Raw genomic sequence first — 21881 nt, forward strand, 5'->3', positions numbered from 1 at the left:
CAAAAAAAATAAAATATGATTTGTCAAAAACCTGCATGTTCCTACAATACCTACAGTCATAATTATATCAACTGTCTTTCATTATAAATAGGAGAAAGCTAGTATCTGATAATGTTAGCTTGTATCTGAAAGTGAATTCATGTTTGTGGTTTACGGTTATGATCCAGCTAACTGTCAATAAACTGCATTTTAGCAGGTTTGGGTTAAAGGACTTGTTGCTGTGACAACGAAGAACCAAAAAAGACTCATGTCAAATCAACAACATTGTAATCTGGATAACCTGGTTATCCACATGTGAAGAACAGGGCTGTGTTCACAAGAGCTGCTCTCTTCATTCACAATAAAGTCTGCAAACATCCTCCCATCTGATTTATTATAGTCTAGTCAAGCTCATTCTCCAGTTACACATTAAACCATTTTAAGATCTGTTTAATGCATCGTTTCATAATACATTTGCCTGCACAAGTTCCACATTTCACTGCACTAATTATGCTTGTGATAAATAAAACATTTCAGTCTCAAAATCTCATAATTTTACAAATTGATGTCTTCATCAAGAATAGAAAAGAAAAAGAAAAGAGAGAAAAGGAGGAAGGGATATTAAAGGTAAATTAAGCTATTCAGAAGCAAAATTACACTTTAAAGATGAAAGTATAATAAATAATGAGTCAAATATAATAATAGGGGCATTTGACAGTGTTGCATGTCTTTGAGAGGTAAAATAACAAAACAAATCAGAAGAAACAAAGCAAACAAAACAACAAGCAAAAGAAAAAACAACAAAAGCATTGAAAAGTGATATGACCTTTTAGTCAAATTCTTTTGAAGCACTTTGTAATTTTGTTTTGTGAAATTATATGAATATTAGCTACTTAGTTAGTAGTTAGTAATTAGTAGTAGCATTAGTGCAGTATATAATGGGTAGTATTTTCATTGGGTTATTTGTTTGATTTAAGAAGTAAAAACAGACAAAAACTGGCAAAAACATGGAAGTAATCTCTTAATTTATCCCTTAAAAGAGCCTTTTCAATAAAGGTGGTAATTCAAGGATATCTTTCGTACCATCTGTTAAATTTTATGTACATAAATCATTAAAAAAAAACCTTGATATGTAATAATCCATTAATTGATTATTTAATTGATTAACCCCAAATTTGGTGTGAGCACCTGAATTTGCACTTTAATTGAAAAAATCCTTTATGGTTCAAATTAAGAGGTACTTGTAATGTTATTTTTTAAACTGACAGACGTTTGTACCCCTTAAAAACTCCTTAATCCACCCAGAAAAGCCATTAAAACCTCTTTAATATATTACAGTCCATTAATTTATCCATTAAGTATCCATTAAATATATGAATACTACATAAGAATCACTTTGAATATCTAATATTTAATATAAGTGTTGGCAGGGTATTTTATATCCATCATTGGATCCCTTAATAACATTTCACACTGATAATTAAGAGATTATATTTTAAATTACTGTGTAAATTAAGAGGAAGAGGAAGAAGTCATGTACCCCTTAAAATCTACTTAATTTGCTATTTAGGTATTTTTAAGAGAATTAATTGTGGCCTTTTGAGAAATGAAGCCAATGCGGAATGGCCACTTGAGGCTGGCTCCAAAAGCGAGTCATTCCCCATAGACCCCCATGTTAAAATGCCCAACTTTACAGCAGAAACATGCCTACAGCCTGGTACAAAGAGCAGTTTTGGTCTCTATAGCTAATTTCCCCTTTCATGACAACTGTATGGGGGTGAATTCACTCGTTAAATTTTATTAAGCCGTAAAGTTATGCATAATGAAGGACAGGGCTGCTTTGAGTGACAGGTCCGCCAGCCGCTAGGTGGCTTGTTTCAGCCCGTCTCTTTGCCCATTTTTGATTGGCTGGGAGTTGGTGACGGGTGACATCACAGTAACTACATCCATATTATATATTATATATATATAATATATATATATATATATATTTATATATATACAGTCTATCTTGAGAACCCATTAATAGCATCTTCAACTGATAATATAACTGAATAAGTGAAATATTTCAAATTAGTGGTTAAATTGAGGGGAAGGTCATGAACCCTTTAAAATCTACTTTAACAGCTTTTTGGTCAAGGTGTTTTGAGGGGTTTTAGTTTTCACCTTTTCAGATTAATAGACAGATTAAAAGATCTCTAGCCACCATATTCATACTCAAACACCTTGATCCAGATCAAGTTGTTGGGTAAGTTTTCACAGCTAAATTAAGAATTAACTCAGAGTATTTTAAGGTATTGCTGTTTTGTAGTGACAGCTGTTTCTGACAATATCTGACAAGCATTAACCAAGCTGTCATCTTAGAAGAAACACTGCTCCTCAAAGTTCTCTGTGTGTCAACATTAGTGAAGGTCAGTGCTGTATTTCTGTCCTCCATGATAATTATACAAACTAATAGATGAAATTCAGACACCAGATGGCATCCTCCTCTATCTTTAGTCTTCAGGATGACTCATACTTGTTGTAGATGACATACATCTACATGCTTTGTCTGCTGAGGTGAGTCACGTCCAACTGTCAAGGTTTGCAAAAAAAGGCCAACGGTAGCCTGTTGGGGTCAGTTCATTCACTCATGCTCATTAATAGGTAATGAGTCGCTTTCAAGCAGCTGTATAGAACCACAAACCTACTCTCATTGCAGCTGAGTCATGGAACTTCCAGTAATGACACAATCAATAGTCATCATGTAGCAATAATTTATTTCTCAGATGTGGTTTCTTTTTCGTCTTGCAGTGTTCTTGTTTTGCCTGCAGGGGAGCTGGCCTTGTCACAATTCAATACAATTATGTGTATGTGTATGTGTGTGTGCGTGTGTGTGTGAGAGAGAGAGAGAGAGAGAGAGGAAGGGAGAGGGAGAGAGAGAGAGAGAGAGAGAGAGAGAGAGGTGTTGCCTAATTAAAACCAAATGACTACCTCCATTCATGCATCCTCTGAAAGTTACCATGGAAATGGAGAGCCCCACCGGCTGCCACACAACAAAACAGGCCACCCTAAGGTGACCTGGGTCACTCAGGGGGGCTTGTGGGAACAAAGCCTTGGCACGCGCTTGTTCAGCAGCCATCACTGAACCAACACAAACACACACACACACACACACACACACACGCACACACAAACATATGTTACGTCACAGTGATTGAAAAGATGCCTCATTTTCCTTTCAATGACAGAGAGTAGAAAAAGATAGAAAGAGTTCCTCAACACCAGAATGTGTGCCTGAATTGCTCATGTTGGAGTTCCATTAAGACTGCAGTATTTATAGTGTGTAATGTTGTGGTGATGGTTGAGAGCACACTTGGGGAATGAGTGCCTGGGCCCTTGTCTGTTGCTGGGTGAGGGGGGGGGGGAATAACCAGCGGCCCCACTGGGAAGCCTGTCAGCTCACCTTTCACCCCTCCTCCAGAGGGAAATCAATCGATATGCCTGATCAATAGTAAATCTATAACCCACTGCCATGTTTTGACAGATATCCCTCCCACATGAAGCCTGTGGGAAGGAAAGGCTGCTGCAGGCCACCTCAGCCCTGAGCAGGCAACAATGACAGGCTGAAGCCCTTTCTATCAAAGACTTCGGGTAAAGGAATATGACAAGGTTTTTCATTGTTGTTCCAGTTTTTCTTATCTTTCACTCATGAAATGAGACTGAGGTTAATACTTGGCTAATGCAACTTGTTAGTGTCTTTCAGTTGACCCTCCCTAAACTCTGCACATACATCATTCTGCACAATGAAGCTCAAACATCCAAATGAAATGAGCATTAACTAAGGGGGACTTTTTAAATTATTAATGTAATATGTTAATATTACACCAAGTTCAAGAAGCATGTATATAAATTAACATTTAAAAGGTGAAAAAAGTCTGGTACTCAACACCCTGTTTTTGTCTGTAGTCAAATTTTAGAACAGTGTGTTTTCAGTGGCTGAGACCAAAAATCATTTAGTCAATAATAGTGGACACCGAGACTGAATGGTTTAAGTGATTGTTCATATTTTGCTGTTGGGACCATAGTGACATTCTACAGTAACAGACAGCTTAACAGCTTCCCTCATCAGGTGGGCTGATACTGGTCATTGGGTTCTCACCACTTTATGAGACTACTAATTGAACATTCAGTCAGAAAACTTTTCATTATCATCATGTGCCTATATGGTGGCCATTTTATATGTATAAAGCTACAATGTGCAGATTTTTAAGTAATCAGAGCATCATTCAAATTAGTGTGATGACAAAAGTGTTGTAGAAAAAAATAAACAATCCTGCATTCTATGTGTTGCTTTTAGCCAGTTTGTCTCAGGCTTTTATGGACAGATCTGTAGGGGTATGCATTGCTCTCTACAATAGAACTGTATAATTCTTGATACCTCCACAAGATGGCGCCAATATAAAAACATTTCAAATCCTACACATGGTGACTTTAAAAATGTCAAGTACAAAAAGGGCATTTGTTATTATCTTGGCTTCTTTGTTCTTGGATCTTGAGTCTAGTGTATAATGCTACATTTTCAGAATTGAAGAATCTAATAGTGTGAGTTAGGAGAAGGCACAATGATTTAAGTCATAATTTTAGAAGATATCTTAAATTCTGATATGTGGAGAATGTAAATTTGCATTATATTGCAATGTGTTCCTGATATTTTGCCCCCCTCATGTATGTTAATGGGGTGGATAAAATATTAGGAACACTCTAGCACACCATCACCACCCACTACAACCTCAATAATAAACATAAAGTATAATCATCACTTTTCTGACAATGTCAACAAAAACTGAAAATGTATAAGCTGCATAAAAGTAGAACTTATGGCAGAGCTGTTGTATTTGATTGCATTACATTGCACAGGTGTTCCTTATAAAGCGGCCTGTGAGTGTATATCACAACCTCCTCACTTTGTTATACATATCATATTTAGGACAGGTACAGTTAACTTCATGTATAGAGAAATGTTAAAATGAAGAGGCAAACAACAAACACTCTTGTAAAAGCTCATCAGTAGCACCCATCACAACAAGGGTGGAGGGCTGTTTTTGTTTCAGGACCAGGGACAGCTCCACTAACAAAGCAAAGCATTTCAAGCTGGCTTTTGTGACATTTATGCTATTTTATGCCTATATGTAAAGTCTATAAATCAAGATGCTGTTTAGTTGTGACCTCTGACCTGTTCCAGTATGCACTGCCATGCAGACCTACTGTATGGAGTGCCTTGGAATAAGTCACTGCCATCACATCACAATGCTGAAATTTTGAATTGGAAATTGGAGTATGGCACCATATTTCCTTGACTTTATACAGTTACAATCCACAGCTATTGTAGTATAAAAGGATTCATATACATTATTACATTTATAAACTTGGAGATGCTGCCATTTAAAGAAGGTCCAGTCTCTCAATATATTATCAAATGCCAATGAGGTTAAATACCATGTCTACCAAGCACTGTGCTGTTGAATGACAACTCACTCCCAGATATGAAAAGGTCACTTCAATTGCTTGACTGCAACTAAGAAAATTATCTTTTCATGAATTTTAGTTTTGGAAATGTTGAGGCAACAGCTGAAGTTAACAAACCTCCTAACTGAGTTAAATCCTACATGTAAATCAGTTTAGCTAAATCCTTTGTTATCACTGTCCTGTAAAAACCATGAATAAAAAAAAACATCTATTTTTAGAAGATGAAAAAAGCTCTGTCTTCAGCTTTGCGCCAGTGCATTTTAGATAATCCAGTGGGTTTTCAAAATGGCTTATTTAGCATAAGATATAGGCGAAACTTCTTAACCCATATAGGAACTCTTCTTGCTTCTGTTTATCTGAAAAATTCTAAATCAGCACAGCTTCAACAACAGCAATCAATATTTTCTCCCAAGCTTGCATTTATATCTCAGTCATTTGAGGCTCTGTGTGAATGGTGAGAAAACAGTGCATAAAACTGATTTACCCATAGTTGTCACTGGTTTCAAACTAACTGATTTTCAGCCAAATAATATTCCTTCATGCAAAAAAATCCATGTGAAAGCAAGGTGGGGTCAACCTTTATTCTCTTGTGTAATTTATTCTATTTCAAATACACAGACACCATCTGTGGGTGACATTTGGACTTGCAGTTTATCCAGTCATAATAATCTACTCTCACACACTATTGGAAGATAATGGCCAGTCTTACATACCAATAGGTACAAGCATATAGATGATAAATGCACTATTTGATCACTCCCACTAGATGTCACCTCAAGCATGTATTGTCTTAGACTAGATCCACAATCACATAAGAATGATTCCTTATCCAGTAAAAAAGAAGATGTGTGACTCATATACAATTAGCAAACAGAAATGGCTAAACAAGCTATTATCCATCTCTTTACAATAGATTTTAGTGTACTGCAACAGCTGGAGACACATTCAGCTCTCCCATTTTTGGCTTTGACCATCCAAGCATAAAACATTTGAAGTCATAATGTATTTTATGCTTATAACATATCTTGGGGGCTGTTTTGCTGCAGAGCCTCTATTTCTATAAGTTCCACTGGATAAAATATACTTTAATATTCATGTGATTATGTATTTGTACCTTATTTGTTGTATCTATATGATTAAATAAATATGTAATTATGTAAATTAACCATTTACTTACTACACTTGAAGATTTACAATATAGAGAAGATTATAAAAACACCCAAAAAGCCATGTTAATTATTAAGAAAGTTTCTCCTTGTTTTGCAGCATTAACAGAGACTGAGCTCAGTTACTATTAATAGTGACTATTGATACAATGGGGTACCATTCTTTTGATAGTACATATGTCTCTTTATTAAATGACAGAAAAGTACATATTCTGTGATGTTATGTTGCCCTTCCTATCAAAAATACTTGAGCATACGCTCTTTAACCAAGTCTGAATTCCTTTCTGAGAACAATCTGTACGATCCGAATCAGTCTGGCTTTAAGCGAGGGCACTCTACTGAGACTGTGCTCCTGTTGATAATGGAATCACTGCGTTCAACTGAAGCTGTTGGTCAGTCCTCAGCTCTATTGCTGCTAGATCTGTCAGCTGCCTTTGACACGGTTAACCACCAAATCCTCCTCTCCACACTCACTGAGCTTGGTATCTCAGGATCTGCCCTACGCTGGTTCATGCCCTACCTCTCAGGGAGATCTTTTAGAGAATCTTGGAGGGGAGAAGTGTCCAAATCGCATGGCTTACCCACAGGGGTCCCTCAAGGGTCAGTGCTCCAATGCGTGGTCCTCCTGCCCACACAGACCACACAGTCTCAGCATGGATATCATGCCTTGCTGATATCTTGCCATGGATGAAAGAACGCCACCTTCAACTTAACCTCTCTAAGACCAAGCTCCTTGTCATCCCAGCCAGTCCCTATATACAACAAAACATCAGCGTCCAGCTTGAATGAACCTAACTCATGCCCACAAAGTCTGCCCGAAACTTTGGTGTCATTATTGATGACCAACTAACCTTTAAGGTTCATGTGGCCTCAATCACTTGGTTGGAGTCGATTTGGCCTGTACAACATCAGGAAGATGCATGCAGCACAGCTCCTGGTACAGCCTGTTGTAATACCACACATTGACTACTGAAACTCCTTATTGGCAGGCCTCCCCGTATGTACATTCAAATCTCTGCAGATGATGCAGAACATGGAGGCACGTCTGGTCTTCAACCAGCCCAAAACAGCACATGTCACCCCACTGTATGTATCCCTCCCCTGGCTCCAAGTTGCTGCCCGCATCAAATTCAAAACCTGACACTTGCTTACAAAACCATACCTGAACTCCCTCATTCAGGTCTACACTCCCTCCTGCTCACTATGCTCTGCCAATGAAAGGCACCTGGTACCACCACCACAACTAGCTAGACTCTTCTCTTCTGTAGTTCCCCGGTGGTGGAACGAGCTACCAGACTCCATCTGATCTGCAGAGTCCCTCTCAATCTTTAAGAAAAGACTAAAGACCCTTTCGTGAACACCTCTGCCCTTTATGGACTGAAAAAAAAAATCTGCTTCTATGCATTGTATACACTCTATGCATTGCCTCTATGCACCACCTCTTGGCATCTACGTCCTATCGGACTCAAACTTAGCTTTATGGCACTTACTCGTGTTGTTGTCTCCTGACTAGATCCTTGCTTGTGTTGTATCAACTCTCAGATGTATGTCACTTTGGATAAAAGCGTCTACTAAATGAAATTGTAAGATGTTGTAAGATCTGTCAGACTACAGGTATTACCTCGTCTTACAGAGCACATCAAGCTAGTATGAATGCCACAGTGAAGAAGATGGAGGAGAAAATGTCATGTCTTATGAGGGGTTACCAACATCCTATTAAGTGATTAACATTCAATGAGTCAATTCTCTCTTTTGCACTAAAACTCAGCCACATCACCTCATATTTTCTTGAGAGATTCATATCAACTGTAGATGAAGCATTTTTGAAATGTTTCAGCTGTGAAATTATGATTTGAAAACATGTCTTCAGAGATTTTTTCAAAAGTAAGCAAAATTAAGATTGTTAACATGTAGCCCTCCTTTGACCATTACGAGTCACCATTTACATTATAAGCTTAAAATATGAAATATGTTTTACAGCTGTAAAACACAGGATTGCATTTTGAAGTTTATTTTGATGCAAAAATAACTCTTTGTATCACTCTCCATATAAATAATAACAAATTACAGCAAATTTCCATTTCTCCATCACATGTGTATTGAGGGGGGTCTTAGGGGATTGGGTATTTGTGGGCAATGTGAATTATTTTATGTTGAATGACTGACTGGTTGCCCAAAAAAAACAATAAACAATGAATTACAAGAATAAGAATAAAAATACATTTATAGCTACATGTCAGAGCAACAGACTTTGTCATGAATTTCCTTGCTGTTTCTATACCAAAATATTGCTAGCATACATTTTAATTATAGGCCTAGGCTAAGTGTTGACAGCGTGGGAGCTGAATTGTTACTTTGATCACTCAGCACATGCATGTATAGGCCAACGGGTCACTTTTCTTGTATGGCTACCTATAACTAGTTGCAAATTACATTGTCCTTTCCTCTCAGCTTCCCTGGAAATTACTTAGAAATTACAAGGTAATTACAGACCATTAAAATAAAGCCTTACCAACATGATGAAGCCATTCTCGCATTCTTTCAGACAAAAATCTCTCTGTATATCCAAGATAATAGATGAATTCCTACAGGCATCTCCACCTCCTGCTTCTCTGTGGCATTAATCACCCCTCATACATCTCTTTCCGGTCGGGGTTAATCCCACCTCCCTCCTGCCTCGCCACGGAATCTAATGTTTCATTCTCTGGTTTATAACATTCAATAAAAATAGTCTTTCTCCAATACAGGGCTCGTACTGGGACCGGAACCACTTTCCAAGAAACAGATGTGGTCCGTAATAATAAGGATGGGGTGACACAGGAAGAGCAGATGATGGAGAGGAACAAGCGATTGGATGCAATACAAAGGTAACCAGGCTTGGTTTATTATAGCTTTAAAGAAGCCTCGGCTGTGACCAGACTGGCTTCTGTTTTCTGTACAGACATGGAGAAATTGTTGAGTGAGGGAATTGATTTGTCACTTTTCTTTCGAAGAGGAAAGGATAAGGAGGAATAAAAATCCGACATGATGATCATGGCTGTGCGCGGGGCGAACAGGAGGCGATTTATTGAAGCATTATAGAGCAGAATGCCCTCAGGTCGTGATTATGGAAGTGAGATGAGATTGCTCTGGTTATCGTGCGTGTTACAGGCTCGATTGTGCGCCAGCCGCCGCAGTGACTGAACGCCTTTTCTGCTACCTGCTCGACGCCTGTTCGTGCTTAAAGACGATGACTGCATTCATGGGATGTAGCAGCAGCAGTTGGCACTAACAGGAACCCGTGTTATCCCCCTGCTGGCTTCTGGACTGGCTGTTTTCCTGCAGCAGCAGCAGCACCACGGACAGCGACAATGACTCGGCTCCGCAGAAAAGCTCTGGTGGCACTCTTCCTCTTCACGCTCTTCATCTTCGGGACCATGATGGGGCTCAGGACGCTGAAGCCCAGCGACGGATTCTCGGACCTGGCCCCCGGGATGGACTTCACCGGGGAGAGATCCGACAGGAGGAGGCTGGATGTGAAAGACGTGATGGTGTCGCCGGGCCAGTTCCACATGGGCAGTAGCGACACTAAGGTGGTTTTCACCAAATCGGACCGAGAATACAGTATTTTCTACGACGTGCACATCTTTTACTATCTGTGGTATGGCTCTCCAAGCATGGACAATAAGTACATCCACTGGGATCATGTCTTAGTGCCACACTGGGACCCTAAAATTGCAGCCAGTCATGCTCAAGGAAGGCACACACCTCCAGAAGACATTGCCTCAAGTTTTTATCCAGAACTGGGACCCTACAGCTCCAGGGACCCAAAGGTGCTGGAGTCACACATGACCCAGATAGAAGCAGCGGCAGCAGGTAACTATTCTCGCGTCACTGGCTCCACATGTTTTCTTTGTTATGGTAAAATGTTGACATTCTTCAGGGCAGTAACCAGGACTTACTGGGGCCATGAGACCAAGTCCCCCCAACACCCTCAACCCCCAATGCATCTTGAAAAGGGGTATAGGGCTCTACATTTTTAATCATTTGGATTTTTCATATTTTGTGTATTCAGTTAATTTTGAATTATATTTTCTTTTAAAATGCTGTTTCAAAAGCATCTCCACGCCTTAGGAATAAACTCCTGATGGTGAAATACTGAAATCCTTCATTTTGCCATCCTAAAAGGAGTCAAATTTAAAGGTAAATTTAGTCTACAAAACCTGGAATAAGCTTATAAAGTAACCACCATGTGTGTTTTTATTGTAGAGTGCAAATGAACTTAGTTAGTTAACAGTAGTTTTTGTGAAATATATAAAGTAACCTTATCGGCAGACAGGAGCTTGGATATTGGACGATTAAGAGAACCCCTGAATAAAGATTAATGCCAATGTTTTTTTAAGAGAAAAGGTTGAAAAAAATCTTACATGTACATGATAATCATCATTAACAATAAGTTGATTGCTTAATTATTAGTTCAACTTTTCATTATGGAAAAGAAGTTTTAAAAAAATTCTTTGTTTATTAAATGCAGCCAGAATATTTTGTTTACAATGGCTCCCATCATCCCCTCCGTACTTCCTGTTGTACTAACAATCCAGTTTCAATACAAAGTTTGGTAAAAACCAATAAGTCGGTGTTCCGATGGCCAGTAGGGGGCATTAGTCCATTATTGTTCATCATACATCCTCCACTGAAATGAGCATGACTTTCCAAAAATTTGACAATGCGTGAAGTTTTAGGTGTTACAGTAAGCTTCGCTACTCGCCCATCCACCAACCCGACCTCCACACCCTTACCTTCTGTCATGCATTGGAACTGAAAATTGGCACTACCCATACATTGTAAGGTGTGAAACTGTCAAATATGGACATAATTTCTAGATACTGGGTTGAGTAAAATATTAAGATTTCCAGAAACCCAAGTACTTTGTCATAAAGACACCCCTAGTTAAAAACAGAAGGGGAATAGTTATAGAGGAAAATCTACATTTTAGATTTTAATAATACAAATTAATCTCAATCCAATTAGTGATTGAATTTTAACATCATCACATTCAAACTTCATGCCTGACTGTACTCAGACCAGACTTCCTCCCCATGTTGTGGTGTTGTAGGGGTGCTAGTGTTGTCCTGGTATCCTCCTGGGGTGGCAGACGACCACGGGGAGCCCACCGAGGACCTGGTTCCTGCTGTCATGGACGCCGCCCACAGGCACAGCATCAAGGTAACTGGTGAGACAACCGGTATGTTTTTCCTTTCTGACGATTTAATGAATGAATGACTGCAAGTGTTAATTGTGTGGTGCTGCAAACAAAAGTGAGAACAACATCGATCTGAATCTTATATCATCAGCGCTGTGTTCTCACTGTCATAGTTTGGGCTCCATGGACCTTTTTCAAAGCAGACATTTTGACTTAACATAGTAGTACTGTTACTAATAACATTAACAATGGCTCTGTTCTATCCAAGTGTCCCAATAAACCATGACAGTGTAACAGTGAGCCAACATGTGTATTACCAGCACCCTGAAACTGAAGCAGCTAAATGGAATTCAGCTATCATTCATTTTTTTATGTACACCTGTGCTTTTCCTACTGTGACATGTCAAAATGTCCTCCTGTGAAAAAGGTCTATCGGTTGAGCCAGTGTAAGCATGCAGAACAGAATAATGATGGACGATGGAAATAGAGTGACACAGAGTGACATGAAGAGTTTTAAAGATGATAATTCAGTCAAACTTAATTATGTTGAAAGAAATATTGATGTGACATTGTTTGTTATTTTGTTGAGTTTCTTTTTGACATGAGTGTCATTTCATATTGATTTCAGATGTGGGTTGGCCTACTTTGTGGAATAGGTTCAAAGGGTCATTCAAAATACCAGATATGAGCAATAGATGAGTTCTGGGCATGATTCCTGCAATGTGAACACAACATAAGAAAGTAAAGCTGCCAAACAATGAATATTTAATCCACTTAATTCATCCATCATGTGAATTAAAACAGACTTCTAAAGTCAGAATATCCTCTATACAATTTATTCAATAATTTTACACAAAATATCTTTATGTTTGTTCGCGTCCATCCTCAGACGTGAAGAGAGGAATAAGAATAGCATAGTAAGAGCATAAAGACATGGTCACACCAGAAAGTGGCGCAGCAAAGTTAATTTGCACGTCTTCACAAATTAGATGATAGTGGAAGCTACTGTAGGTGACATAGTGACTATTCACTGGGGTAGTTGGTGAACTACTGTAGCTGCTGAGCTAACAGCTAAGATACTAGCCAGCAGGGAACATGCTAGCACTATAGGTCACAATAGCTCTCCAAGTTAAGCCAGCTAGCTCTTTTGCTTACCAGATAATAAGTTCATACAGTGTATTCAAGAGATGCATTTGTGCTGTCGTACAGAGCACTCAAAGTCCCAAAAGTCCCTTGTGCACACAAAATTTTTCAGAACGATGTGGCTCCCTACCATTGACTCCTGTCTCATAACATTCTGCAACCCGTGTCTCTTTTGTGGAGCAGTTAATACCCAACAGAGCTGGATTATATAAATGTAGATGGTGAAAAGCAGCAAATAGGTTATGATAGCTTCCGCTGTTTTAGACTCTCCAGCACTGTGTTCTCTCAAAGGTCAGTACACTCAGGAAGTTTGCTGTTTGTCAACAGAGTCAATTCAGGTGTCAAAGTTAATTAAAGTTGAACTCAACATGAGAGATTTGCCAAATCTACCCCCAAACACTACAAGCAAGTCAATTTATCACAACAATTCCATTAAAGTGAACTGATATTGATATTACTGCGAAACGTTGCTGTTTTAAATGCTGGTGTGACCCGGCCTGAAGACTCAATTTTTTCCAGTTGAGAGAAAGTGTGTCATGCCCTTTATTCAAAATGAAACACGTGCATAGCATTGTGGTCCACTGAGGCTTCTGACAGTGAAGAAATTCATACCTCCATGTTGGGTCCCAGTGGCGTTTACAGTAATGTAACGCAGAGAGATGAAGATGTTCTGCTGTCTGACGCCTTTCTAGCAGAGCCATTAGCTGTTTTAGGGGTAGATTGTCCCTTTCAATGCACAACTCCAGTAAACAAAGTCATATCTACTTTAGCACTAAGGGGTTTCAAATGCCATTAAGCCAAAACATGCTGAAGGTGCTTGAGAGAGAGATGGCAAAAACAAACCGAGGACAGACTGTAGATTCAGCATTAACAGGACAGAAGAGCTTTCCCTCAGTCTATTTTCATACTCCTTATATGGAAGTCTTAGACCGAGAACTGGGTCTCTCTGTGTGTCTCAGTCAGACTTACACAACAGTGTGTATCTCACAGCTGACCTGAGGGCTAATGCTCCAGTGTTTCAGAGTACCAGAGCTGCCGCTGACAAAATACAGGCTGAAGTCTGTGTGTGTGAGCAGTCATGTGTATGTGTCTGCATTTTTTCTGCAAATGTCATATGTGTGTCTTCAGTCATCACATGTCACATGATGCAGTGCTTTGGATACAGCCACTTACAGGGAGGTGTTCCTCTGTCCATGTTAAAGGTGGAATGAGATGTAAAGATGGATCATCCTTCTAAGTTCCATCCAAAGCAGACCACCAGTGTCACAGAAATCAGTTGACACATCACAAATGACACACAAGAGGGCACAGACTGATCCATAATCCCCCCCAGTGCTCCATCCTCACTAATTAAGCATAGATTGACCCTGTTTTCCCAATGAAATGTTGCTGTTGGGATGCTAGCTGCAAACAAGAGGAGAAAAATCAAAAACTAAGTAGAGCAGAATAGCACTACGTTCTCTTGTTGTCACCACAAGGAAGCATTCTTGTTTTAGTGAGATCTGAATATTTTAATGAACTGAAAAAAACATTTCTTCCCTCTATGGTCAATACACAATGAAATATGCTTTTGCTACAAAATATATTGTATGTGCAAATGTGATTAACATCAAATGCACTAGTCAATATTTGTTTGTAGTTATATTGACAATGGGTGAAATGACTGTGTGTAATGTGTAATGTAATGTGAAAGGTGTCACTCATGGTGATGAATCCACAGAGAATTATCACATAACTCTGCAGTTCCCTTCAACTCTAATCAGCGATTTAGCATCTTTTAGATTATTGTTTTGGTTTTTACAGTGCACCATTTCATTGTTTTAGTCTCACCATTCTCATCAACCTCATTTCCAGCACCAACTATCAGCTGTTTTGAAAAAAAAACACTGTGCACTACATGCTAAGGACCAAACACCAGACAGACAAAGTTAGCAACTAGCTGGTGAACGATACTAGTAGAGCATTTAGCAGCTAAAGAGCCATAAAGTTTTCTCAGGAGTTGGTGGAAATCAAAACAGAACTAAAAGTAGAATAAATATTGGACTTACATTAATCAGGTGACCAGAAACCCAACTCCAAATGAATGAAAATGGTGCTCTGTGTTTTCCAGTTGTTTAAATGGGCAACTGTTTGCTAACACATTCACCATATCAACTTTATTAGGGTATGATATGTCCAACATATGGCCAAAAATGCAGGTTAATGCAGTTTAGAAGAGTAAATAAATACAAAATATGTTTTTGAGCTGTAATGTATGTATTGCTCACATAATGTATGTGAGTAATTTTGCCAGTATAAATGTTTTTGTGAGTAAAAAAGATGGGTTTGGTTAGATACCCGCTGCTGGTTTAGAAATGTAACTGCTGCTGCAAAGCTGACTCCTGCCCATTTGATGATATCATAACAAAGACTTCAAGGTTGTCTGACCTGAGTGGGTCTAGTTACAGACCTCTGAATCTGCCACATCTCTAATTTGTTCAGCAATTCAAGTAGGTGTAGATTGTGCTCATTGAGGCCTCTTTCAGCCTGTTGGAGAAACAATCGAGAGCTGTAGGTTTAACTACGAATGGGGATGTCATCTTCCTACATAGCTAACTGGCTACCTAGTTACATTAATATACAGCTACATCGATTTCATCCATGCTTGTTGTCATTTTTGTGGCCATTTTTCTATTGCTATTTTTCATGGATGTATAGTTAGCTGTAAGAAGATGGAAACAGCTTTCAGACCCATTCAAATTACTGAAAAAAATCAGAGATATGTGTGTAACCTGATTCCGAGGTTTGGAACCAGTCTTCCTGTAGTTTCCTTTACTATTAAGTCACAGACTTGATGGAAGGTGAATGTGGATGTTTTGCATGTAGTTTACGCCGACCACATTGCAGGATTTCTGGTAATTCTGGGTACACCTGCCATTTTCTGCTGTTTGGAGTGGCTCCATTTTTTTTCTTTCCATGATGGTATTTTGCATGATCTCAGTGTACATTATGAGCTGAATTCATGTAGCATATTCCAACATGATGATAAAACATCAGGTTTGTGTTTGTCAACATCTGAAGAAAAGCCAAACATCATTGAAAACTGTTCGGAAGGCTTGTTTGTTGCAGCAGCATCTATACACCTGAGGCTTGTAATATAAATATGAGAGTCTGTCAGAATCACACAACATGGGGCCATCTGAGCAAATAAAGCACTTTTCATCCGCATTCATCCGTGGTTTATTCAACCAAACAGGAACAGATTGAACAGCGTCTTACCTCGCTGGACTTTCATGATTTCCAACCAGCCGAGACGACTGACAAGCCCGAGCCCGGGCACCAAACACTGCCATGTTACCATGGAAACTGTTTATGAAGACCTTGCAGCCTCTTTTTAAAAGGTGGAGTGGGCGTTGAGCGTTCGGTGTTTGCAGCTCGACAGCTCTGTCAATGCTTTACTGTTTGCTGCTGAGCTGCAGTAGACCTTTTTCCACCTTGTGACTGAAGCAAACAACCGTACCGTTTATCCTGGATGACAGAGGGCATCCATCACTCAACCCTCAGCTCTTGCAAAAGAAACACAACACACTGCTCTCTGTGAATTCATTTTCAATCCTCCAGTTTTCATGATTTCCTTGTTTGAATTTGGTTCCTCTAAAAACTCTATGAACTGAAATACCTACTGGATTGCATAAGTCTGAAAAAATAGGTCTAACGATAGTCTTTAAAGTTTTAATTATTACTGAAAGGCAGCTGAAAAGGATTTCTGAGTCACCCTGAGTTAGTTGAGTAGATGCCATCCCGTGTCACCTGAATGTGTTGACAGATGGGATGACAATACAGGACAAGCCTGTGGGGATGGTGAGCATCTGCTTCACTTGTTTCTCCTCCTCCTCCTTCTCGGCTCCATTTTCAAGAAATGCTCAGCATCCTGCCGGCTAAACTTAGGTTCTGTGAGTTTATTTTTACACCATTTGCCAGGCAATGCGGAAATTCAAGTACACTCGGTCTGTATCGATAAGTAGAGTATTGAATGTTGTGTCGATAAACTACACTGAAATTTAGATGTATGCAAGATTCCCCAATGTAAAGTAACAGTTCGATAAGCAGGTTGCTGTACTGTTTTATCTTGTGTTGCACCAGCTTAGCATGAGAACATATGTTGTGCAAGCAATGGGTTAATGTGGTAGACAGCTCTATAGGGGGTAATGCACAGTAATGTATATCAACAGTTAGTGGTGTTCATGTGCTGCAAAGTGTAGCAATTTGGCAATAAATGAGGAATTAAAATGTAATGCATAAATAAAATAAAAAATGCAAACAGGTCTCAAAACACTTAAGCTTAGGAGTGTGTTAAGAAACACTCAGTAATAACAAAATTTTGTTTGTTTACAAGGAAAACTCTACAGGGTTCATCTAACAAGGACTCATTCAAGTGCAACTTCACAGCTCAAATTGATGTGTTTCAACATTTACAACAATGTGATTATTGTCACGCAATGTTGAAAATCAAAATTTAAAGTCACGCTCCGCAGTTGTGCTTGAAGGTTCATTATAATTATATTATGAATTATCATCATCATTCATTAATGGTGACATATGATCTCACAGCTGAAAATATATTTGCTTTATTTCTTATTACAATACTTGAATGATAATGCAGAGTTTGCCCCTGAAAGAAATCATTAAGTGTGAGTCAAACATTTCCCCTTTCAATCATAAAGACACACACACACACACACACACACACACACAAACACACACACACATCAGTAACTTCTTTGCAGGTGCTGAGTAATGGCAGTACCAGCACAAAAGAAGAGGAAGGAACTCAGTGGATATGATTGACAACATTTCAACTATGAATGCTCTTGAAGAGGACAAATGATTGACAACTTTTTGAGAACAAATGTCATTAATGGTTGAAATGTTGTCAGTCATGTCCGTGTAGAATAAAAGAAGAATCTGGGACAAGATAGCAATGCGTGTTTTTCCTTTATTTTACTCAGTGACACCATATAACAAGACAGCCCGTGCTATGTGAAATTTTGTGTGCAAACGATGGTCACTAATCAAAAGCTACAATTACAATTATATAATGTGCATGATTCAAGATCCATCTGCCATCCATCATCATCTGTCAGAGAACTTGGACTTGTCTCAGTCAGCGTGCCTTGTTTCTCACAATGTCAAACTATATAAGTAGATAAACATAATATCTGCCTAACCTTACCCAAGTGCTTTGAGTTGCTAAAATTGACCATAAACAACATTAATAGTGGATATTGTAGGAAAACAATCACAAGGACTGTGTTGTGCACTTGGGAGAACATAGTCAGAAATGACTGTAAGCTTGTGTAGACTTGAACATGTATGTACTGATTAACTGGATATTGGAAGACATAGTGCAGATTTCCTCATTGAGTTCATCATCAAGAACATTTAGCACATTTTTTTACATTTGCATCAACACATGGACTATTTACTTTTCAGTAGGACTTGAATGGTTCAGTTGATTTGGTCAGTGTAAATGAAACTGACTTGCCATGACCTGTTCAGCCGTGTTATGATTACACATTATTGATCACCTACACAGAACAGCTTCACAGGAAGCCATTGCAAAGCTCCTCATGAAAGGCATAAGATATAGCATTTTCATTGTGTCCTTTAACTGTTCATCAGTACATTTGGTTAGATTGATGAACATGATGCTGTCATTCTGCTGAGCAGTTTGGTATTTGAGTATTCATACAAAAATATGCAATCACCGTGGAAACAAGTACCTCCAGAGTCGGAACGACATGACACTTCAATCAACACTCTAATTCACAGACGGCGCAGCCAAATAATTAGCGAGGTCCACTGACTACTAATTAAATGCTGCCTTCACACTAGCTGTCCATCAAAACAAATAATGCATTGGAATAATGAGCAACTGAGTGCTTAGTTTGAAAATTATTGCATAACCTCTTATTTTCCAGGTATTTGTATAATCATGTTGTGCAGTGTCCTTTCTTCAGTGTTCCACTGTTTTTTTGCACAGGTGGCCTTTCACATACAGCCATACAAAGGGCGGACGGACCAGAGCATGCATGACAACATCAAATATATTATTGACAAGTAAGTTGTTTTTCTAGGCGTCCACTTTTCTCTGTGCCAGAGAGAGGAATAGCTGCCTTTCACTCACCAAAGAACTGAGCTCTGCTTTCCATATCAGCGGCACTGACGTTAGAAGCCTAGTGTTCTGGTGAAACACGAAGCCTAATGTGGGAAGGTGAGGAACAAGTAGTTAAATATAGATGTCTCCCCTGTGATCCTGCTATAATAGATCAGCAGGTGGCTTTTGCTCCAACTTTAACTGGTCTGAATATGTCTCAAAAGAAACCTGACTCTTTATCTATCTCACATAGTTTGATGATATTCAGCTTTTCCCGTGACTCAAGGAATGTATAAAATATGTCAGCTTTAAGAGGAGGACATGGAGAAGGGCTGTGAGGCTAATCAGATAGTGTTTCATCTAATAAGATATTCAGTAGTAGTCTGAAAAAAAAGACGACTGTGATCCCACACTGTCTAGTAATGGGAATAAAAGGTCTCAGTGATGCCATGTTTATAATGATAGTAGATTAGAATAAAATAAAAGGCCAAGCTAGCGTGCTTTGAGTTGAGTCCTATTCCTTTACATTGCTGCCAATATTTCCAGAAACCCACTGTGCTGACCATCTGTGTAAAATGAAACAAAAACTGGAGAGACAGAAAACCGAGATGATGGTTTTAGTAAGTCATGAATATTTTCTGAAGTCTACCTGCTGGCACAAACTGTGAAATCTTAGCTGTATTAAAGGTGCTGAATTATCAGTAAGTTGAGTAAGAGATCTATTGAACTCTGCCCCTTCCACTCTGGGAATCTTCCTATTCCCACCTCTGACTGCTGACTTACTGTATGTGCCCTGTATGTAGCACTTGTAATTGTTACTATGCAATACTTTTTATTGCCCTTCACTGGGGATAAATTAAGTTCTTTAAATTAAATTATTTTATCATCATTAAATTTGAGACTTTAGTGTAGTTAACATCAAACAAACAAGACCAATAGTTTTACATCACTAGCATATAGCTTGTTAGCTTAACTGCCTGTCATTGTTGTTCTTGTTGAAAACGGTAATTTGGCCATAATGGGATACATTACTTAGCCAATGTGGAGCCTTTAACAGCAGTTAATATCTGTTCAGCCATGCTCCCTGAGACCTTAAGCTGCAGTAACATTTTTATGTGGACATTGATTCAAATGACCATGCAATGGGAAAGGTGTCACTTGAATTGCTGAATTTGTTCCCTTTCTCAGAAGCATTAAAGCATAGTGTAGGATTTTAAAATGTCTACATTCCTGACTGTGGTGAAGTGGTAGTAAAGAGTTGGGTTTTTTATTTTTTATTTTTTATTTTTTTTAAAAAGTCCTAGCAGACAGCAAGACAAACTGACAAAGCACAGGAAGCCACCAGTCAGCCTCGTCAGCATAATCTTATTTTTGGAGGAATTATACCAGAGACTCTTAATTTGAGAACAAATTAAAACCCTTTGTATTGGAAAATTTCCAGTCCCAATTTACAGTGGCAGTGTCAAATTAGGACAGTGTTGCAGACAGCAATGTACACTGCCACCATTATAATCCCCCCCAAATCCTCATATAATAGCTTTAAGAATACTTTTTCATGCAACATTCTTAAATCCTTTTTTTTCTCTGTCTTATTTTTCTCAGGTATGGAAAACATGGCGCCTTCTACAGATTCCGGTCCAGCACAGGGCGAGTCCTGCCTTTGTTCTATATATATGACTCCTACCTGACTCCACCAGAGTCCTGGGCAGAGCTCCTGACAGCTAAAGGCTCCCACACCATCAGAGGCACACCATATGATGGGGTTTTTGTTGCCCTCATTGTTGAAGAGCGCCACAAACATGACATCCTAGCTAGCGGCTTTGATGGCATGTACACCTACTTTGCTTCCAACGGCTTCTCCTTTGGCTCTTCCCACCAGAACTGGAAAGCCATCAAGGCCTTCTGCGATTCAAACAATCTGTTGTTCATCCCCAGCGTTGGTCCAGGGTACGTGGACACAGCTGTTCGGCCGTGGAACAACCATAACACGAGGAACCGGGTCAATGGGCGTTACTATGAGACGTCCCTGCAGGCAGCTCTATCCGTCAGACCAGAAATTGTCACCATTACTTCCTTTAATCAATGGCACGAAGGCACACAGATAGAGAAGGCGGTACCCAAGAAAACAGTGACCCGTTTGTACCTGGACTATCAACCCAACCAACCAGAACACTACTTGGAGCTTACGCGCCAGTGGGCAGAGAACTTCAACAAGGAAAAGGATAAGTGGCTGATGTGAGCATGGCTTTACTTAGCCTGGTTGATGCCCTGAGCATGACCAGAAATGACATTAAGTCAGCTCCTCTGTTGTAAGACAACAACTTTATAGTCATCCACCTACCCTGTTTCTCTCCAACTGAACACTCCTGATGAGATTTTCCCCAAATGTTCACTCTACCCTTACTGTTTTTAATCACTAACGTTTTTTGTACAGGATTGATAATATCACTAATATGTTGAAGCTACAAGGTCACAATGATGGACAGATAATCATCATTTCCTGATATGATAACAACTTGGTTAAGTATCTGTTTGCGACGTCAAGTGCGGCTATGTACAGTAAATCTCCTCTGTAGGATTTTTTTCTTATTTTCTTATGATAAAAGACTGTTCTTTCCTGTATTTCCTTGAAGACAAATTAAATTGTGTCTGTTTACTGTTGTGGAATGAGTGACATGTTTGAGGAAAAGTGGTAGAGGGATCACTGCACAAGAAAACTATCTTTCAAGGAAAGGTTAGATGTGATCAAAGAGATCTGCACAAAGCC

At 39.1% G+C, this 21881-nt stretch overlaps 1 protein-coding gene across 3 annotated transcripts; it reads left to right on the forward strand.

Moving 5' to 3' along the window:
• The first annotated feature begins 9361 nt into the window (after window positions 1-9361).
• On the forward strand, window positions 9362-21741 carry maneal (mannosidase endo-alpha like). Of its 3 annotated transcripts, none has more exons than XM_042435782.1 (5): window positions 9362-9520; window positions 9647-10508; window positions 11749-11858; window positions 19001-19077; window positions 20717-21741. In XM_042435782.1, exons 2-5 carry the CDS (start codon window positions 10004-10006, stop codon window positions 21351-21353), a joined length of 1329 nt encoding a protein of 442 aa, XP_042291716.1. In that variant the 5' UTR covers window positions 9362-9520; window positions 9647-10003; the 3' UTR covers window positions 21354-21741. The 3 variants fall into 3 exon arrangements, with proteins under 3 accessions (XP_042291716.1, XP_042291717.1, XP_042291715.1); XM_042435783.1 differs by having other exon boundaries at window positions 9804-10508; XM_042435781.1 differs by having other exon boundaries at window positions 9362-10508.
• The last annotated feature ends 140 nt before the right edge of the window (window positions 21742-21881 follow it).

This window comes from Thunnus maccoyii, chromosome 15, assembly GCF_910596095.1.
Source record: "Thunnus maccoyii chromosome 15, fThuMac1.1, whole genome shotgun sequence".
NCBI classification, from domain to species: domain Eukaryota; kingdom Metazoa; phylum Chordata; class Actinopteri; order Scombriformes; family Scombridae; genus Thunnus; species Thunnus maccoyii.